This window comes from Cebus imitator, unplaced genomic scaffold (genome assembly GCF_001604975.1).
Source record: "Cebus imitator isolate Cc_AM_T3 unplaced genomic scaffold, Cebus_imitator-1.0 Scaffold16, whole genome shotgun sequence".
NCBI classification, from domain to species: Eukaryota; Metazoa; Chordata; class Mammalia; order Primates; family Cebidae; genus Cebus; species Cebus imitator.
In genome coordinates, this window is record NW_016107331.1 from 11,501,329 (window position 1) to 11,521,768 (window position 20,440).

The window sequence follows — 20,440 nt, forward strand, 5'->3', positions numbered from 1 at the left end:
AAGAATAATTTCATAGGGAAAGGAGTGAGAGTATCCATAGTAAATTGAGGGAAGAGGGTATATATATTAAGGAGTACTGAGAATTGAGGTTTATAGGAAAACCAATATTTGTCATTATTTAGCCCAAGCAACAGAGACACGTGCTGCATATTTAAGTTTTCTGAAAAAGTGTTTACTCTTCATTTCCTTCATTGGCTGGCACAGCAGAGCTCTAAGCAATCAGAATAAACAGAGAATTTTTATAAGTCATTTTAAAAAGAGAATATCTCAGATATTTTGGGGGAAGAAATATATTTTTATTTTCTCTTTAGTTAAGTTGTATATATGTTATATCAAAATGGAATTGAGAATAGTATTCTGTTTGCTATTGACATTATATTCAATTGTCATTATGAGCCTGTGGTGGGCCATGGAGTAAACGTAATTGAGAAACAGTGACACAGTCCCATCAGAGTGGGGACTGTGCTTGATTTAGCTTTGTAGGCAGTGGCCTGGTGTATAAGAAAGAATGCTAGTTCTGCAAATCAGGATGCCAGAATTTGAATCCCAATTTAACTTTAAAACTTGTTTAAGGACCTTTTAACATGTTAATTATCCCATAGATCTTCCTTTGTTATTTATTTAATTGGGATAAAAACAATAATGGCTTCATGTCACTAATATGTGAGTTATACACAAAAGAACAAGATAAAATATGTAGCACCATGCTGGTATACAGCAGTTTTCTGCCTTCAGATACTTCCTCTTGCCTAGCACAATACTTTGTGGATAGTGGATAATTAAGCACTCATTCATACTGAATAAATCAGAACAACTTAGAACCTTTGAAAAATTGCTTTTTTTCTGTTATCATGTTCCACTTAATGCTTTCAGAGAACTGACTGCGAACATAACCTTTTTTTCTGGTAATCTCTGTGTTTCAATAAAAAAACAATGATGAAACTCCATCTATTTTTAGGTTATGTATCCTTAAAAAAGAGACAGCTAACTATGCTGGGAAATTTTATTTATTTTGTTTACTTGATTTCATTTTATTTCTATCTTAAATTAAGTTAATGAAATGTTGAGTAGGCCTGGTCACATATAATACCTAGTTCTCCAAGTATTCTTTGCACATCCCTTTTATAGCAATGTGCATTGTGACAGCACAGCCTCCTCTTGCTGACTAATCTCCTGTACAGACAGAAGCAGTTCCCATAATTTAGATAATAATCTGGAACAACTTGCATGGTTTACAAAAGTAGATTTGTAACTGATCTTATAATTTAGAAAAGGAGATCAGAATATAATAAAATATGAAATCATACCTTAAGAATAGAATTTTGATTGTTAAAACCATTCTGAAAAGTAAATACAGTTTTAAACAAGATCCTATACTGATTTAGTTGCTTCAAAGAAAACATACTGAAAAAGAAAAGAATTATAAAAGTTAGCATATACTTATAAATAGTTTCATAGAATGCTTAAAGCTAAACATATTCAATTATAAATTGGATTACACTGTTTTATTACATAACGCCCTATTTATGTTGATTAGACCAAAACTACCAAGTAAACTTCAACATAATCCATATAATAGAATCTGAATTAGATAAGCTTGAATTTATTGTTAAGTACATTTATAAAGACTTTATGGAAATAGATGCACCTTTGTAAAAAGACAGAACTTGAAATGTTAAAATGATTTTTTTTAATCTTTTTGGTTTTTCTTTTTGTCTGTTTTTTTGTTTGTTTGTTTTGTTTTGTTTTTTGGCTAAACCATACCATAATCTTAAGTCATAGTTCCAGTGCTTAGTGCATAGAAGGTGTTCAAGGAATAATTGTGGAATTTAGGAAAGTTTGGTTTATGACCTATAATAAAGGTCAGAATAAATGATAAAGTTAGACAATAAAGTCAAGGGAAATCTAAGCATAGTCTCTAATAATTCAAAAGCTATATGGTGGTGTGTTCTAGAAAGGTGAATTTGTGGGCTTAATTTTTTAAGGGAACTTATTTGTACCAGATTGCCAGAAAATAATGTTACATAAATTTCTATTTTCTGCTTTAAATGCTGGCATGCATCATTTTTAATAGTGTGTTTTACAAATGTACCAAATCCAGGGCTAAGTAAATAGAAAGTTGAATCAAGGCCGGGCGCGGGTGGCTCACGCCTATAATCCCAGCAGTTTGGGAGGCCGAGGCGGGTGGATCACGAGGTCAAGAGATTGAGACCATCCTGGTCAACATGGTGAAACCCTGTCTCTACTAAAAATACAAAAATCAGCTGGGCATGGTGGTGTGCACCTGTAGTCCCAGCTACTTGGGAGGCTGAGGCAGGAGAATTGCTTGAACTCAGGGGGCAGAGGTTGCGATGAGCTGAGATCACACCATTGCACTCCAGCCCGGGTAACAAGAGTGAAACTCTGTCTCAAAAAAAAAAAAAAAAAAAGAAAGAAAGAAAGTTGAATCAAGGTACTTCTCATTTTAAAAATTATTCTGGAGTCCTGGAGTAGAAAGGGATTTTAGAGTTGATTTTTTTCCAACTTCCTTCTATTATTGATGATGGAATTATAAGGAGAAAATGACTTGTTCAGTGTCCATAGCTTAAAAAAAAAGAATATTTTCATTCTGTATTTGATCAAGTACAGAAGGTACTCAATGAATAATTTGTGAGAAGAAAGAGTCACTTCAGCATGACATGAGATACATATTGCAGATTAATTTACAGTTAATATCAATTATATTATTGGTAATTTATAATTATTAATAATAGATTAATTTTTAATTAGCATGTTGGGCTTTATGCAGTTGACTAAAGAATAAGGTTAAGGTGCATCTTCCATTGTGAAATTGAGTTGCTGGGAACATACAAAGTGTCACTGAAGATCCTAGCAAATTTACCACAGGGATGCTGCCCTACCAATACACTTGAGCAGAAATTTTCAAGGGGAGTTAAGGGACATGTCCTTGATAACAAGAGGATTGGGAGGTGTATATTTCACCTGAAATTTAAACAACTTTTTGTCCCATGGTCTTATTTGTTTTTGAGCATATTATTTATTTTTTTAAATAAAGTCAAATGGTATTAAAGGCATTCATGTTTTCTTTTTGGAAGTTGAGAGGTTTTAAGGCATAAGGGAATTCATTTTCTCCTCTGTCCTTTTGGAATAAATCATTCATTCTTTTAATAATAAACATTTATGGATCACCTCTATATTCCAGGCACAGTGGTAGCCCCTGAAAGTATAGTCAAAAAGTTGATTCCTGTCTGTAAGGGAGAGCCAGAGTTTATTCACTGAGAATTTATAGGACAATATTATTGCTCCAAGTTTTCTCCTGCCATCTACACTCATCATTGCAATATTTGACATGGTAGTCATTTATTGGAGAAAACACAAAAGGATAGAAATCACAGTCTTTCACTTAATTTGCTCATTTACTCAGCAAGTATTACTGAGTACCTGCCATGTGCTAGGTGCCTGGGTTACATTAGTGAGTAAAACAGTCATACATTAGTGAGTAAAACAGTCAACAATCCTGTCTTTGCAGGGATTATGTTTTAGGAGGTAAGACTAACAGCCAAAAAAAAAAAAATTACAGAGCATGTTAGAAGGTGATGTGTGCTCGTTTAAAAAATAGAGAGAGAGAGAGAGAGAGAGAGAAAGTAGAGTTAGCGGAAGTATGTGTGTGAGAAGGAAATTAAAAAGCAGGGTGCAATTTTAAATAGTGTGGTCAAGAGAGGCCTCCTTGTGACTTTTGAACAAAGGCTCAAAGGCACTTGAAATAAAAATCCAAGGATTAGGATAATCATAGAATTTGAATTTTTTAAACTCATTTTAAGTCTGTTTTGTTATCTATGTTACTTCCTGGCAAGAGGCTGCAGGTGTTGGTAAAGTCAAAGATTTTATTACTCTTTCTTTTCTCTCCCATTAGCTTTGATTTATACAAAGAGTGGTATTTCCACTATTTTCTACTTAGCTAAAATAAATGTATTTCATGGGATTTTTGTCTGGCAATAAGAACAGATTTACTTTGAGAATTTTCTCGAGAGCCTAGAGCAACATGTAGCATAATTTCATATCATTCATTATTTCTTAGAAATATAAAAATCCATATATTGCCATTTTTAGAATGACTCTTAGTTGTATCAGTTTGGGCAACAGGTCAACTTACTTTCCCGTTGAATCGCTGAGTCATAGATTTAGATAAGAAAGCCGTTTACTTTCTTAATATTCTTCATCAATTTTAGCATATTTTAAAAATAGAAGTATCTGTTTCTTACAGATTCTGTTTCTGGCGTCTGCATATACAAGTCCCCAACTCAGCGAGGAGAGCTGCTCAGCTATGGCTGCTGTCACACATTACCTGTATCTTTGCCAGTTTAGCTGGATGCTCATTCAGGTTGGTACCTCATTCCCTCTCCCCGCCCCTTTCATCTTTTAATGAATCTGGGTGGAGTGGTCTTAATATCTGCTACTCTGTACTGAAGTAGAAGTAATTCCATATATCCATCAGTGCATTCTCAGGATATAAATCCAAACAAACAAACAAAAAATACACCCTGTAAGCTGTACAACATTAGAGAGCATTGTGAGTTTGAAGAAATTATGGAAATCTAGTAGGATTGGAAACACGGGAGTGGTTAGAGATGAGGTCTGCAATGTGAGTCCTATAAAGCACAGTAGGAAATTCGAACATTTTTTCTGGAAAAAGTAACAGAATGATTTTAAGCCAAGGAGTGACATGATAAAATTTAGATTTTAGAAAGATCTCCTTGTTTGTAGTGAATTCAAGACAGGAAAGAGTGTCTAGGAGAACCTATTAAGCAGATTTAGCTGTAGCCACAGGGAAATCATGGTAGCGTGAACTAGAGAGGTAGCAGTAGAAGCAAAGACTGCTTTGGAGATTTATTAAAATTAGAACTATAGGATGTAGAGCTTGGTTCTGAGGAATGCAGAAGGTGGAACCCAGGATGCTTCCTAAATTTCTGGCCTGTGTATGTGGTGGGTAGCGGTAGCTGAAGTTATGAACACTGGACAATGGGGAAGAGCTCGTGAGTCTCATTTGGGACATGCTGAATGTGAAGCGCCTATGAGACCTCCAGTGGGAACTTTTAGGAAAGGGGAATACATGAAGCTAAAGCTCAGAAGAGAGGCCTGCACTTTAGAAATGTCTGGGGAAGTTATTGGCTTAGAGTTGGAAAATGGAGCCATTGGTTTGGAAGTGATTACTTGAGGAGAAGGTATAGAGTGAGACCAACAGAGTCCTAGCATACTCACCCGAGGAGCTAGTAAATGTTGGGGGAGAAATTTCAATTCTCCTTTTCATACTAAAATCCCAAATTCTCTCCATTATTCTATGCTGATTTGGTTGATAAAGAGGCCAAAGTGAGAGGAGGACGCAGTATATGTCACTAATTAAATGGCTCAACTGAAATGCTGCCTTTGATAATGCATTCTACGTAATGGTATTGTTAAGATTTTCATGTAACACAGTGTTTCCGAGTATGCATGTGAACTATTTTATGAAGACAGATGCATTCAGGCCCTTGCATATTCTTTTATCTTGTTAAAGAAGAAGGTTGTGGGACTTGATTATGTAGCAACAGTGAAATAATGATAAAAGGAGGAAGAAAGTGAGGTGGTGATATTATGAGAGAATACGACACAGGCTCAAGGAAGTGTTGTTTTCTCCAGTATGATATGATAGTAGGGGCTGAAGAAGAGAACTGAGCTACTTAACTAATAGAACTAGTTGAAACAAGTGGCACCCTGGATCTGGGCTTGAATTCCACCTTTCCACTATCTGTGTAAGCTCAGTCAAGCTATTAACTCTCTCCAATATTTGGTTCTAAATCCTCATATAGGGATAATAATTCCTAACTCATAGAATTATTATTAATATTATACAGTTCTTGGAGCAGTTCTAATCATGGAAAATTTATGGTGTTTTCAAGCTCCCCCCTCAAAAAAATCTACAAGTAAAAGTAAATTTAAACCATATAACATAAAACTTACATATCTGCTGAAATTAGAATAACATTTGCAAGATTTTCTGATTGTCAAATTCTTTAAGAGTTTATCTTAATTAAACTTTTCAAAATGTGCCCTATTCATGTTGTTATCTATCTGTCTGGATTGAGGTCCCCAGTGCTATGCTGAAGGTCTTGGTCCATGTCCCTGACCTATTCAGAATTTTTGATTCATGACTTGGATGAAAACACAGGAAATTGCTTATCAGCTATGCACGTGATACAGAACTAAAAGGACAGCTGCAACAGAGCTACCTGCATTAAGATTCCAGGTAGAGCCAATAAAGAGAAACTGTACTGTGATAAGTTAAAAACTAGAGTGAAAGAGACATCATCTGATGGAAGTTAATGTAAATTACCCAAAATTATAATTTAACATAAACTCAACAGCAGTCAAATAGCTGACCAGAACACTTAACAATAGTAGCTATGGTAACTACAAAAACAACACACACCTAGGTTGCATTGATAGCGGTATGGAAGCAGACATGGTTTACACTGTAATCTATAAAATTCAGACTATTTTGGGACACAGCAACCACTCTCATGGGTCATGTTTCAGCAGGAACATTAAATATCCAATGAGAAGTTGGAAAACAACCATTCTAAGAAACTTTGAGGCAGCTGGACATAACTAACCTGGAAAGAATTTAGGAAGGTGTGATGGCTGTCTACAAATACCGAAAAGGCTACTACAGGAAAGGGTGGACTGTGTAGCTCCATTTGGCAGAACCAGAGCAAATGGGTCAAAAAGTAGGGAAGGAAATTTTTGATTCAGGTTAGGAATTTTCATAGCCAGTAAAACTCTCAAAGTTGAAAAGACTTTTCCAAAAGTAGAGTGAATTCAATCACTGAAATATATTGAGAGGGAAATGACCAACTTTCAAACATGTTTTAGATGGATTTCCTGCTTTCAGGGAGCATTAGACAAAATCATATATAAGATTTCACCCAAGTTCATGAAGATTGGTGTATTCTACATCTCTTCTTCGAGTTAGGTAAACATGATTGTGGCTGATTCACATTTAGCAGACCGGTTAGATTTCTGAATAGCGAATGGCTTAGGGAAACTATTTAAAGTACCAGTGAAGTTTAATGTATTTCAGATGGTACACCACATATTTTTCATGGTTTGTGGTGTGACCACAAGGGACAAAGTCAATAAGTTCTGAATTCTAGTTAGGTTACTTTTAATGAATTATTTTATGATCAGAGGTTGTCACTGCACTAACCTACATTTTCCCATTTATAAAATAGTGACTGCCAAAATCTGTTTTTTTCTAAAATCCATTTAAAAAACATTGTATAGAAGGTTAGACTGTTATTAGTTCAATCCTATTCGTTGAATTGGGATAATTTTTTACTTTAATGATTCTACTTCATTTTTTTTTTTTAGTAATATAGGAGAGAATGTGATACTACATATAACTGTGCATAGCTTATAATGACAATACATTAATCATTAATTCGTAATTATGGGGTTAAACATGCCAGAATTGTTCATGTTTATTTTTATCTGCATCATATCTTCAGTCTTAGAATAAATACATTTAAATGACTTTATCTTGAAGATTATTTTACTTTTATATCCTATACTTTCAGTACCTTATGGTAAAGTTAGATTGTATTTTAGAATATTAGGATAAGTTTTATTGGTAAACAAGTTACATAAACTCTCTGAGCATAGAGTTTCTTATTTGAAAACTTAAGCTGTAATAACAGTACCTCTCTTTACAAACTGTGAAAAGATAAAATGAGTTAATATATAGAATGAGCTTGAAATGGTGTCTGGGATACCATTGTACAGACTGCATACTCTGTACACATTTACCAATATTATTTGTTAAGATAATATGTTAAATGCAAATCAAAACCACATTGAGATACCATCTTATGCCAGTTAGAATGGTGATCATTAAAAAATCTGGAGACAAAAGATGCTGGAGAGGATGTGGAGAAATAGGAACACTTTTACACTGTTGGTGGGAGTGTAAATTAGTTCAACCATTGTGGAAGACAGTGGTGATTCCTCAAGGACCTAGAAATAGAAAATTCCATTTGACCTAGCAATCCTATTACTGGGGATATATCCAAAGGACTGTAAGTCGTTCTATTATAAAGACACATGCACATGTATGTTCATTGTGGCACTGTTTACAATAGCAAAGACATGGAACCAACCCAAATGTCCATCCATGATAGACTGGACAAGGAAAATGTGGCACATATACACCATGTACTACTATGCAGCCATAAAAAAAGTTGAGTTTGTGTCCTTTGTAGGGACATGGATGAATCTGGAAACCATTCTCAGCAAACTGACACAAGAACAGAAAATCAAACACCACATGTTCTCACTCATAGGCAGGTGTGGAACAATGATAACACATGGACATGGAGGGGAGCATCACACACTGGGGTCTGTTGTGGGGGACTAGGGGAGGGACAGCAGGGAGTAGTGAGATTGGGGAGGGATAACATGGAGAGAAATGCCAGATATAGGTGACAGGGTGATGGAGGGAAACCACATTACTATGTATGTACCTATGCAACAATCCTGCATGATCTGCACATGTACCCCAGAACCTAAAGTACAATATATATATATATATATATATATATATATATATATATATATATAAAAGATAATATGTTGTGGCTAAAATTTCATACATTTAAAAACATCTTGCATACTCCGCTTTTCCAATATAATTTATACGTTGTTTTAAATGGAAGAGAATAAGCTTCATGTAGTGGAAAGAGGTCTGATTTTGAGTGTGGACACTAACTAGCTGCAAAGCTTTAGCAAGCTGGAGAACCTTTAACCTCTTATTAAAGTAGATGCATGGCTCATAGCAGGCTCCATAAATAACAGCCTTGCCACTGTTTCTCCAGGCTTCCCTCTTATTTTTTTTCTCTTTTTTTTTTTTTATTGCATTTTAGGTTTGGGGGTACATTTGAAGAACATGCAAGATAGTTGCATAGGTAAACACATGGCAGTGTGATTTGCTGCCTTCCTCCCCTTCACCTATATCTGACATTTCTCCCCATGCTATCTCTCCCCAACTCCCCAACCCCCACTGTGCCTCCCCCATTTCCCCCCAATAGACCCCGGTGTGTAGTACTCCCCTCCCCGTGTCCATGTGTTCTCATTGTTTAACACCCACCTATGAGTGAGAACATGTGGTGTTTGATTTTCTGCTCCAGGATTCCCTCTTCTTTGACAGAGAAGTCATACAGTGCAAGACAAGGATGCAGTAACAAATTATTTTGCTTATTTTTTAAAAGGAAACAATTCATAAACTCCATTTTTGGCCACAGATATCAAATTATCCTTCTGTTCGCTTGTCATGTAAGATCACTCCATGGAACTACTGAAATCATTTCTCACTTCCTTAAGAAGGCAGGGTTGTGTCTACTTTAAAAAAAAATTGGCTGTGAGAATTTAAAATCACGAAGTATCTTTATTCTGTTTTGCTACTTGTTCTATTTTTCCTTCTGTTCTGATTTGTTCATTTTTGAGATAGCATATACTAATGGTACAAAACAGAATTGAATACTACAGATAAATATAAAATAAAAAATACATTCTTTTCTATTTCTTGCAGTCTCCATTCTTTTGTCTACTGTCAATACCAATTTCCTGTGTATCTCTCCATAAATATTCCATGCATAGACAAATAGTTATAAATATATAAATAAACACACATGTGTTCTTGTATATGCATAGTGAACATATATTTATATATAGTGTGTGTATATATATAGTGTATCTATTTAAATATAGTGTATATTTACATATAGTGTATATTTGTGTTATGTGTATAGGTATGTATGTGTGTATATATATGGACATCTTTAAGTTTACCATGCATGATATACCTTTTTCCTATTCTATAATATAGTTATTACATAATTCATTTTTCTGGCCTCCAGTTGATAAAATTACATTATTTTTTGGTTATTATGTTAATTTTTGCTATAGTAAACAATGTGTCCTTGAACATCCTTGCACTCTGAATATTTGTTTACTTGGACCATATCCGTAGAATAAATTCCTAGGATTTATGCCTTTACTATTCATGTCTACATGAAACATGTAAAATCATGAGGTAAATAAATTGCAAGTAAAGTATTTGAGATATTCGTATATGATATAGGTAAATAGACACATAATTTTTGCCTGTATATTCATTTGGACAAGTTTTATGATCACTTCCTGTCACCAAATTAAATGATTGTATTACAATCGGCATCGATTATGAAAAATATCCAAATCTTGCATTATTCTTGTAGTCTGTTCATCTCATGCCTAGAGTCACAGCTTAATTTGAAATATCTTTTCTTTTGAAACTAAAGCTTAATTGAAGAACATATTTTTTTAAAGGTAGAATAAGGTTAGAAGTCATTCTACAATTGTACTTGAGCATTCACATCTTGTGCCTTAATTTCTCAATATAACCAGGCTATGAACAAGAAAATGCACGTTATTTATTCCTTGGTAGAAAGGCTACTTAGTAGCCCAACCATAGCAAAACAGGAAGGGAAATGCTAAAATTAGTCTTGTTTCTCCTTCATCATTGATTTAATTTGGGGGAACATCAAAGGTATTAAGAACAACAGACTGGTAATCACCAAGATAAAAATGACATACCCAGAAAATACTGAATTCTCCAGTCCTCAGAAAGGACTATTGCAATTTATTTCATGCAATAAATGTTAAGAAAGAGGGAGGAGAACTGGGACAAGGACTAGAGGTAACATTTCTTAGACTCTCATCTGAAATGAATGATTAAGAGCATATGGTAATAGACAGAATTAATAGCATCTGTGATCTCTGACTAAACTTCATGCTATAGGTCAGTTCAAGGATTCAAATATTGTTTAATATTTGATTAATAACACAATTATTAATCAAATATTAAACAACAGTCAGGATACCAATCTTTATTTCATATACCATGAATTATGGAGTTCAAATAGCCTATTTTTAACTTTAAAATAAAAGGGATTTCTCCTTTATATTTTACTCATATGCTAATATGCATTATATGAAGATATATGAATAAGCTAATGAATGTATGTTTATGGAACATGGGAAAGCATAATTATGGCCTATGACAGTCAAAACACTTAACAAGGTATGTCTTCAGTTCTCCTATTTGGACGCTGGGAAAAATAGTAGGGAAAGTGTTAAAATAAATAGGTTTGTGTAGGAATGCAAGTAAATAAGCTTCTAGACACAGGCTTTTAGTTTATTACTATCTATATTTGAACTAATATCTGGGTATTTCAATTGGTTGTTTGCATCTTACACAGAATCAGTTTAAATTCCAATAGCCTGAATTACTAATTCTGAGAAATATACTTCTCCCATGCTGTTTCCTCTGATGTAAACAGCATAGTAAAACCTAGGAGATAAGTCTTGATTAAATGATATATAGCTTTATGTTTGGTCTATATTTATTAACCAATTAATAAATATTTGTTTAATTCTTCCTCTGTTAAACTATTACCTTCAATGTTTTTCACTTTTCACCAGTTAACTTTTATCCTTCATTAGGAGTCTAGCCAAATCAACTAAAATTATGGAGTCTTCCTAAAATTCTTTCTGGAGGTGATGGTTAGTGGGTACAAAAATATAGTTAGGATGAATAAGAGCTAGTATTTGATAGCACAATAGGGTGATTGTGCTCAACAAAAATTTATTGTGTATTTTAAAATAATGAAAAGAGTGGAATTAGAATGTTTCAAATGCAAAGAAATAATAACTGCTTGAGGTGATGGATACCCCAATTACCCTGATTTGATTATTACAAGATTGTATGCCTGTATCAAAATATCACACCTACCCCATAAATATATTCCTATTATGTACACATTCTAATTAAAAATTTTAAAACATTTAAATTATTTTTTGAACAAGGTGGTGTATATATATATTTATGGGAAACTAAACCAAATATTAAACCAAATTATAAAATTATTGTTGAAGTCAATAAAATGTTTTAAATACTGAAAACAAATTGTGTACATCTTCATTTATTTCATATTTCTCAATTAAAATTACATGCAAAACATATCACTAGGTACTACAAGGTAAAGAAAAATTAATCTTCCACAGTTCACAATTGTTTTAGGTATTTATATTCTGATAAGCCTTTATAAGCTTTCCTTAAGTCTTAGGAAAGAAATGAAGATACAGAACAGGCTATCATTTTACTTCTACAAGTAAAACATATCTCCACTGGCATATAAAGCGAGTGGAGGAAGAAATGAGGACAAGAAGCTCTCATGTAAATAATAATATTGTCAATATTTATGTCAATTTCTTTTCTTTTTTTCTTTTTGAGATACGATCTTATTCTGTTCTGGAGTTCAGTGGTGCCATCTCAGCTCATTGCAACTACTGCCTCCTAAGCTCAAGCAATCCTCCTGCCTCATCCTCCTGAGTAGCTGGGACTACAGGCATGCATCATCATGCCTGACTAATTCTTTGTATTTTTTGCAGAGACGGGGTTTCCCCATGTTGCCCAGCCTGATCTGGAGCTCCTGGGCTCAAGAACCTCGGCCTCCCAAAGTACTGGGATTGCAGGTGTTAGCCACTGTGCCCAGCCTATTTGTGTCAATTTCTACAGAAATAAATCTTAAATATAATCAGTCTTTACAAGGCAGTTTGGAGTTATGTTCCACTCCTAGTTCTGTAGCTAACCAGAAGATGAAAAAGCTATGCTGTTCTTTCATTGCCACAGTTTCATCATAAAAGGACATGGCAAGATGATCTGTAAAATCTGTGTGTGGCTGAAATCATTGTCTGTATACATCCATGCCATATGTCTTTTTACTTAAGAATTGTCATTTCCACAGTAATCAATCACAAAGTGTTAGGAAATTATTAATAACTAAAAGTTTAACCTCTCCTTTTACCATAGGAGGAAATTAAAACTCAGAGAAGCCAAGTGATAGTGGCCAAAAGCAGTTTATGTATGCCAAACATGTCACAGACCCAAATCAAGTTACTAAGCATTGTGTTTTTTTGAATTTTGCAGATTTTTAAAAAAATATATTTATTATTTATTTGGAGCTTTACTTTTGGAGGAGTGCTTTGCAAATCTTCCCTTTCTGTATTTATATAGATTCTGTTTGTAATAGGGAATTTTCAAAAATAGCATTACATAGTTTTCTTTACATTTATTAAAATGGGCTTTTAATTAAGTACTTCCAAGTACAGTCCCTAGGTGATCACGATATGCTGGTAATTGTGAGACGTGTGAGGATTCAAGAGTACACCATCCTTTCCTGATAAGCAACAATGAAAATAAGAAGATGGTAGTTCTAATATACTAATGTTTAGAGTTATTAAATTTCACTTTGCAAATATTTATTCCTTGATTTAACCCACCATCACGACAACCACAGCCACTCATTGATTCACCAAAACCTGGGTAAAATAATTACCACTCGAGAGGCTGAGGTGGGAGGATTGCTTGAGCCCAGGACTTCAAGGCTGCAGTGAGCTATGATCATGCCACTGCAGCACTTCAACCTGGGTGACAGAGCAAGACTCTTTCTCTAAAAAATGATAATTTTTTAAAAATAATCATCGCACTAATTTTTATCAATCTTTCTTAAAGATATGTATAGGTCACGCTTATTTCAGTGTTTAATACGAGAAGTATTTAGGTCTTTACTTAGAAGATTGGTCATTGTTTTGTGACCAGAAACATGCTAAAGGAACTTAACTCTTGTCTATATCATTTAATCTATGTTAACATTGGTTTCATAATACTTTCTTTTACTTAAAGTTGCAGTTTCCAAGAACCTATTGACAATGTTAAGTGAGAACATACTGTATGTGTAGTCAAATGCTCCACCGTCTTCTTTTGTTTTTTTTTTTAAAAAAAAAAAAATGGTAGTAACTGGAGATTTTAACCCCACTACTTTGGGAAAGCAATACATTAATATATCTCATTGAATTTTTTGGCAGAAGAAGAAAGAAAAACTACGTTAACTAAGTTGAGCTAATGTAAACAAACAATGAAATTGTAAAGACATATTGGATAACTCATTGAACCTAAGAACTGTACCTACAGTTGGACCTCACAAGGGACTGTGAGCAAGAATGGAAGGCTTTGTCCATTCTTCTCTACTAGCAGACCTCTGCTTCACTGTGCTCATAGCCGCCCCCTTTCTGTGTCCTCTTACTTCAGTGGACCAGCTTAGACTGTCTTGGAACATCAAGGAATTCCATGTAGAGATGATTGGCTCAGGCTGGGCCAGGCTTCTCCCCTGATCAAATCAGCTGTGCCCGGGGGAGCAGCATCAGGGAGTACACCGAGCACACTGAGCCCCACTCTACATGTGGTAGAAGGAGGGTTCGAGGGGCAGGGTTTGGAAAAAGGGTGCTCATGAGCAAGGCATGTGACCAAAAAGTGCCTACCACACTACATTCAAATAAAATTCAAGTCAAACTTGTAATGAGCTAGTCAACACAAATCTTATGTGTGGGCCATGTATTGTTTCTAGAATAATTAAATGTTGTTGCATAACATTCTAGTATTTCTAGTCCATAGCTTTAAAAATGATATGTTACAGGAAATACTTCTCTTAGAGTATATTTCAGTGATTATATTCTTTTAAGAAGAAATTTAAATTATTTTTTATTTATAATTCACAAAAGTTCATGATATTTGAAGCTTGTTTTGCTTAACCAAGTATTCAATAATTCAGCCACACTGTGCCTTGAGCTCTTTGGGACAGAAACACTGCATGTATAAATCTAACAATTCCATTTGTCTCAGTCTTATCTGAGCCTGTGGTCAAGGTCAGACAGCTGCTGAAAGGTTGAGTGGTTCTAACTGATGGAACTAATGTCCATCTGTATAAAAGCAGACATTTTGAAAATGTCTCAGTCTTTATCATGATGAATCAACTTAGAGTCGTTTACCAATTTGTACCCTCCTCCTTGACTCATCCACCTACTGTACCCCATTGAGTTATCATGTTCGTGGATGCACACAAGTATCTACCCAACATAAATAATTAGTACTTTTGTTTAGAAGATGGATTAATCAATGACCCTTGCTTTGTATGAATTTTCATTCTTTAACAGGCAGTATTGATTACTTCAGCGACAACACTTGACACAACCCCACTTATTTGAGTCCAGATCCCTATACTAATTATAGAAAGAAGAAAAACAAAATGTTAGATCTAATAATTTTTAAAAATGAGTTGGAACAAATTTACTTGAGCAACAACTCAAATCGTGCTTCATAATTACAGACATAAGCAAATGTACATAAAGATATGGAGTGCTAGCAGGAAATAAAATTCAGAGACACAAATCTCTAAGTAAACAAACATTCTTATCCTTCCCTGGTTTAGCCTAATACTAATCCCTCAAGGCTAATTTGGTAAAGATAGAATCTTACTCAGAAGCCTCAGTAAATAAAACATCTGAAAGCCTTCCCACAAATGTTAGGAATGCTTATTTTTCAAATAGAAAAGTATTTATCTTTTGTCTTTCACACTGTCCGACCTCCTAATAGGATATTTAAGAGAGGCAGTCACATTTTCCAGCATTGACTATATATGTGCTCAGCACTTTACACATAATATCTCATTTAATCTTTACAGTAACCTTGTACACATGAAACTGAGGTTCTGAAAATGTCACTTGCCCAAGATTATCCACTTAAAGTATAACATTCATGAGTATGAATGAAGTATATAGAGATATAATTATATAGATATAATACATAATTCATTTATACTCATACTCTTTCCACCATACAAAATTGAGAAGGAAGATTTATCCAGGTAATAGATATTGCCGTTTGAAATATGTATGGCATGACCTTCAATATTGTTAGTGTACTAAATGATAATTAAATATAAGCATTCCTCATGGAAAGAAGACACTAGAAGACTTAGATACAAGTTAGGTGTGGGATTTGGAGCCAACAACATATTTATAGGCCTCAGTTTTCTTACTCTGTTTAATGCGTCCCCTCATCCCTTCGTCCCCCCTCACTCTCTACATACTTAGCCTGTTTATATGTTTTATCTCAATTAGAAGTCACAGATAAAGATGTGATATAATATAAAAGAAATATTGCCCTTATTTAGTGCCCACTTATTTGGAAACTAAGATTCAAGAAAGTAAATACCACCCCATCTCTTTCACTGCTGTATCCCCAGTGCCTACACTAGTCTGTGAAATTTAGTAAGCACTCAATAAATATTTGTCATGTGAATGAACAAAAGGGTGAGATATAAACTGAGACACAGGGACCACAAAGCAAACCCCACTGTAGTACCTTCTCTCTGTGCAATCATTTTCTGTTTGTCTATGTCTTCTACTGGACACTGAGACCAAGATTATCTTCACCATTATTTCCCCACTAAACATTATCTGGCCCTGCCATGTGATAGGCCCTCAAAAAATAAAACTCGCCAATAAGTTTCAAAATATAGAGCTCTTTACATCATTATCACCTGAAAGCTCTTATGGGAAGTAGGTTTGCATATCAGTGTCTGTTTCTTCAAAGACACATTTATAAAACAATTATAGAAGATTGTAACTGAGAGTAAATCAGAGCAAATTAAGGCAAATAAAAATACAATAAATCAACTAAATATTTCCCTGTGTTTCCAGAATTTTGAGGTATCCCGAATTTCTTGAATGTGTGAAAGAATATGAACTAACAACAACAAAATAATCAAAACTAATTATTAAGTAAATAACAACTGCCCTTTGTTGGTCGGTAACTTACTGTCTAAGCCAGATGAGTTTGTGTTCTGTGCCATTAAAGAAGAGCCTATTCACTTTATCTTGTTTTCTTTTTAGTCTGTGAATTTCTGGTACGTGCTGGTGATGAACGATGAGCACACAGAGAGGAGATATCTGCTGTTCTTCCTTCTGAGCTGGGGACTACCAGCTTTTGTGATGATTCTCCTCATAGTTATTTTGAGAGGAATCTATCATCAGAGCATGTCACAGATCTATGGACTCATTCATGGTGACCTGTAAGTACATCCACGCAACACATTGCCCTAGCTTTCATGTACCTAAGCACGTTTATTAGTAGACAGTGGAAGCAGTTACATAAGAGCTATGACTGGCTAAGTACCAGGAAGACCTTTGCTTTCCTGCCACACCGTCTGAAGCTCTATTTAATTAATTACTCTTTTAAATAGGAAACTGTGGCCTCTCAAGTTTATTTGATAGATGCAGTTTTCTCAAGTGAGTTGGTGGATCAAACAGTTAATGGTAATTTGTACCTTAGCATTTAGTTTATTAGATTGAGGCAAACAATAATATTTAGCAAAATCAGGGCATTGTGAAATTTTTGATAAAGGATTACTGAAAATATCTGGGGTGTGGCACATTAAGCAGTGTGTTTTTGGTGAGAGAGGGTGATAGCAGCCACCATCACCCATAAAATCCCTGAATATCAAATGTACCAAATGACTATATCACAGTGAATGGAGAGTGTCTGCAGAAGTGCATAGGAACAAGACAAGGTCAACTTGGTCTTAGATATTCTTGTTAAAATATCCTTTTAATCTTGAAATCTAACACTTTTTTATACACATACGCGCGCGCGCGCACACACACACACACTGTGTGTGTGTGTGTGTGTGTGTGTGTGTGTGTGTGTGTGTGTGTGTGACTTAATCCTAAATCTGGTATCTTGTAGCTTTGAGAACCACTGAGACCCTCTTATTAGCTCCACATATAGGGGGTGGAAACACACTTTGCATTAATAAAGCTCAAACAACTCCTTTGGTGTAAGAAAGAGAAAAAGTAAAATTCTAAATAAGAAAAAATAGCCTATTCACAGTCTTATGAAGACAGTATTACATAATTATCTCACAGGTTATTATGAAGATAAAATTAGTTAATAGACATTAAAAATATTGAAAGTTAAAGTGTATCAGCAGAAGTCATTTTAATAGAATTATTGCTTCTGATCAATTATATACTGAATAATTACTTGTTATTGATATATACAAATGTATTTCATGATAGGCAATCACAGACACATACCCCATAACACATTCAGATGGAGACTAGCTATGTAAAACACACACTCAAACACACAATATACACACACAAACATGCAAACACAACACATATATAATATACATTTTTGTAATTCTTTTTATTGAGATTTAAGAAGACTCCTTCATACTGATTATAATATTATAATGTATTTTATGCATACACAAGTCTGCATTGCTGTATTCTTCTAAAAAGAAACAATGGCATCTTCTCAGAATTATATTATGATTTTTTACATTTTACCACCCCTTGCATTAATTTAAATCGTGGGCTGCCAGGATTAATTTCAGAAAATTCTACATCATTCTTTGTGACATGCAAAGTAACCATGAAGCAAGCTATGGTGGCTGACAGACCATTCCTTTCATGAGCTCCCTGGCAAGACAGGACTTACTTAGTTTTAGGAAATAAAACACATTACATGTGTACCCATCCAGACTTGCTAAATGAACCCAATGAATGTAATATTAATTAGAAAAAACTCTCTTGATCCTTTTAAAAGGATTTTTAAAGGGAGAAATAAACTATGATCAAAGAACGTCCAAATGAACTTACTGAAACTATTTGCCTTCTTAAGCTTTTGCCAAATGTTCTCTGTGACCACGTGAATTATAAGTGAAGTGAAAAATACATTATAATTACTGCTACCTGATTTTAATCTTAAAGAATTATTAGACCAGAGTGTCTAACTATTGCACTACAGGTTACTTTTCTCCTTAACTCACAAAAAATATTCCTAAGTCATTCCCATATGAATTCATTCTATCTTGTAAATATTCTATTTCTTTAATATTCTATTTTAATTTAAGGATATAAACTGATACATTATTTATATTAAATATTGTATACCTATATCATCATTTTAAAACATACCATTTCTCTAGAGGTCATGGTAGGATTTATGGTTGTGTGAGCTAATGGCTCCTCTGTTGGGCAGTGGTTACTTCGTAGCATTTTGCTTGTCTCCTATGCTCTTCCCCTATGGAAGAGCTAAGAATTTTTTAAATGCCTCAAGGGGAAAATCTCCAAGTATCTTGTTCACTTCTTTCTGGAATGCGTTTTCTCAAGTTCTCTTTCTTGCCAGCTTTGAAGTCTAATTTTTGTCTCCTTAGCTCTTTGAGATTACCAGATGCTCCGCTGGCTTCCATGACTCTCAGCATCTTTCCTAGTCCTGAATTTTCAGTCAGTCTTTCTTCTCCAAGTATTAATAGGCAGATACCCTGGAGGGAAAAGTGGTATGCTGAATATAGCACTGATTTCAACCAGCTTGTCTTCTTTACAAGCTTGGCCTCTTAAATCATGGCTGCCTCAACAACTTTCCAGTGCCTTCAAACAAATGGTTTTATTTGGTTGATTTTACTTTATTTTTTCTGATTATTCTAGATGGAATTATAAATCATCTACAAGCTGTTTCATTAAATATAGTTCAGTATTTTAAGATGGATTTTATAGAAAGTGTGCATATCTGCATTTTAAATAGTAATACGCTGGTTAAGTATTACTGATTAAATACAGCCAAAGACAAAAATTTTGCCAAATAATTTATATAATCTAGGGTTAAATTTTTTATGGAAAGCAGTAATAGTAAATAGCAGTGAAAACACTTTAAATATTTGTGTTCCTAAGTGCTGACTTGGGCCTACTTTTCTCTCTATGCATTGTTATCTATTATTATGGTTTGCCACTTTCTATGATAACCCCCTGAAGTTGTGTCTCTAGCCTATAAAACACTTTTCTGAGCTCCATATCTATATTATATATTCAGATGTTTTATAAACATCTTTACCAGAGTAATACACAGCTCTTTCCTATTTAGTATGTTTAAAATTGATATCCTAAAATGCTTTGACCCACATACTCTATGAAATGTCCACTATCCACCCACATACACAGGCTGTGAACTCAAGTTACTTTCTCTTTCTTTCACCTTACACGCAATATTCTATAATCACAAATTATTTTCTAGCCTAACTCCTAAATGTTTGCCTTCTTAATCTAGTTTCTCATTTCAACCGTCATCTCTTATTTCATCTCCCTCTCAAGTTCAGCTTCTATCTTCTTTGGTATGTTGGGTTGCCTCCTAACTTGCGCCCCATCTCTAATTTCTTCATTTTATAATCTATTCATTAAATTCTGAAATATGCAAATTATCGTATCACTCTGATGCTTAAAACCCAACAGTTGCCTTTCATTACCTTCAAGATCATAGCTTGATAGGTCATCCATGGTTTGACACTAAACTGCTGAACCAAATCATTCTTCCCACTCTCCTCCCTTGTCTTCCTTGATGTTTCCCGTGATCTCTTATTTTGGTACCTTTGAATATATGGTTTTTTTTCTTTTTTTTTTTTTTTTTTTT

At 34.3% G+C, this 20,440-nt stretch overlaps 1 protein-coding gene across 4 annotated transcripts in view; it reads left to right on the forward strand.

The window, feature by feature from the left end:
• ADGRV1 (adhesion G protein-coupled receptor V1) overlaps window positions 1-20,440 on the forward strand; it is a 564,714-nt gene that overhangs the window by 361,640 nt on the left and 182,634 nt on the right. For all 4 annotated transcript variants that reach the window (XM_037731465.1, XM_037731468.1, XM_017508574.2 and 1 more), the window contains 2 exons: window positions 4,265-4,381; window positions 16,864-17,042. In XM_037731465.1, coding sequence (XP_037587393.1) covers window positions 4,265-4,381; window positions 16,864-17,042 — 296 coding nt within the window. The remainder of the gene's footprint in view (window positions 1-4,264; window positions 4,382-16,863; window positions 17,043-20,440) is intronic.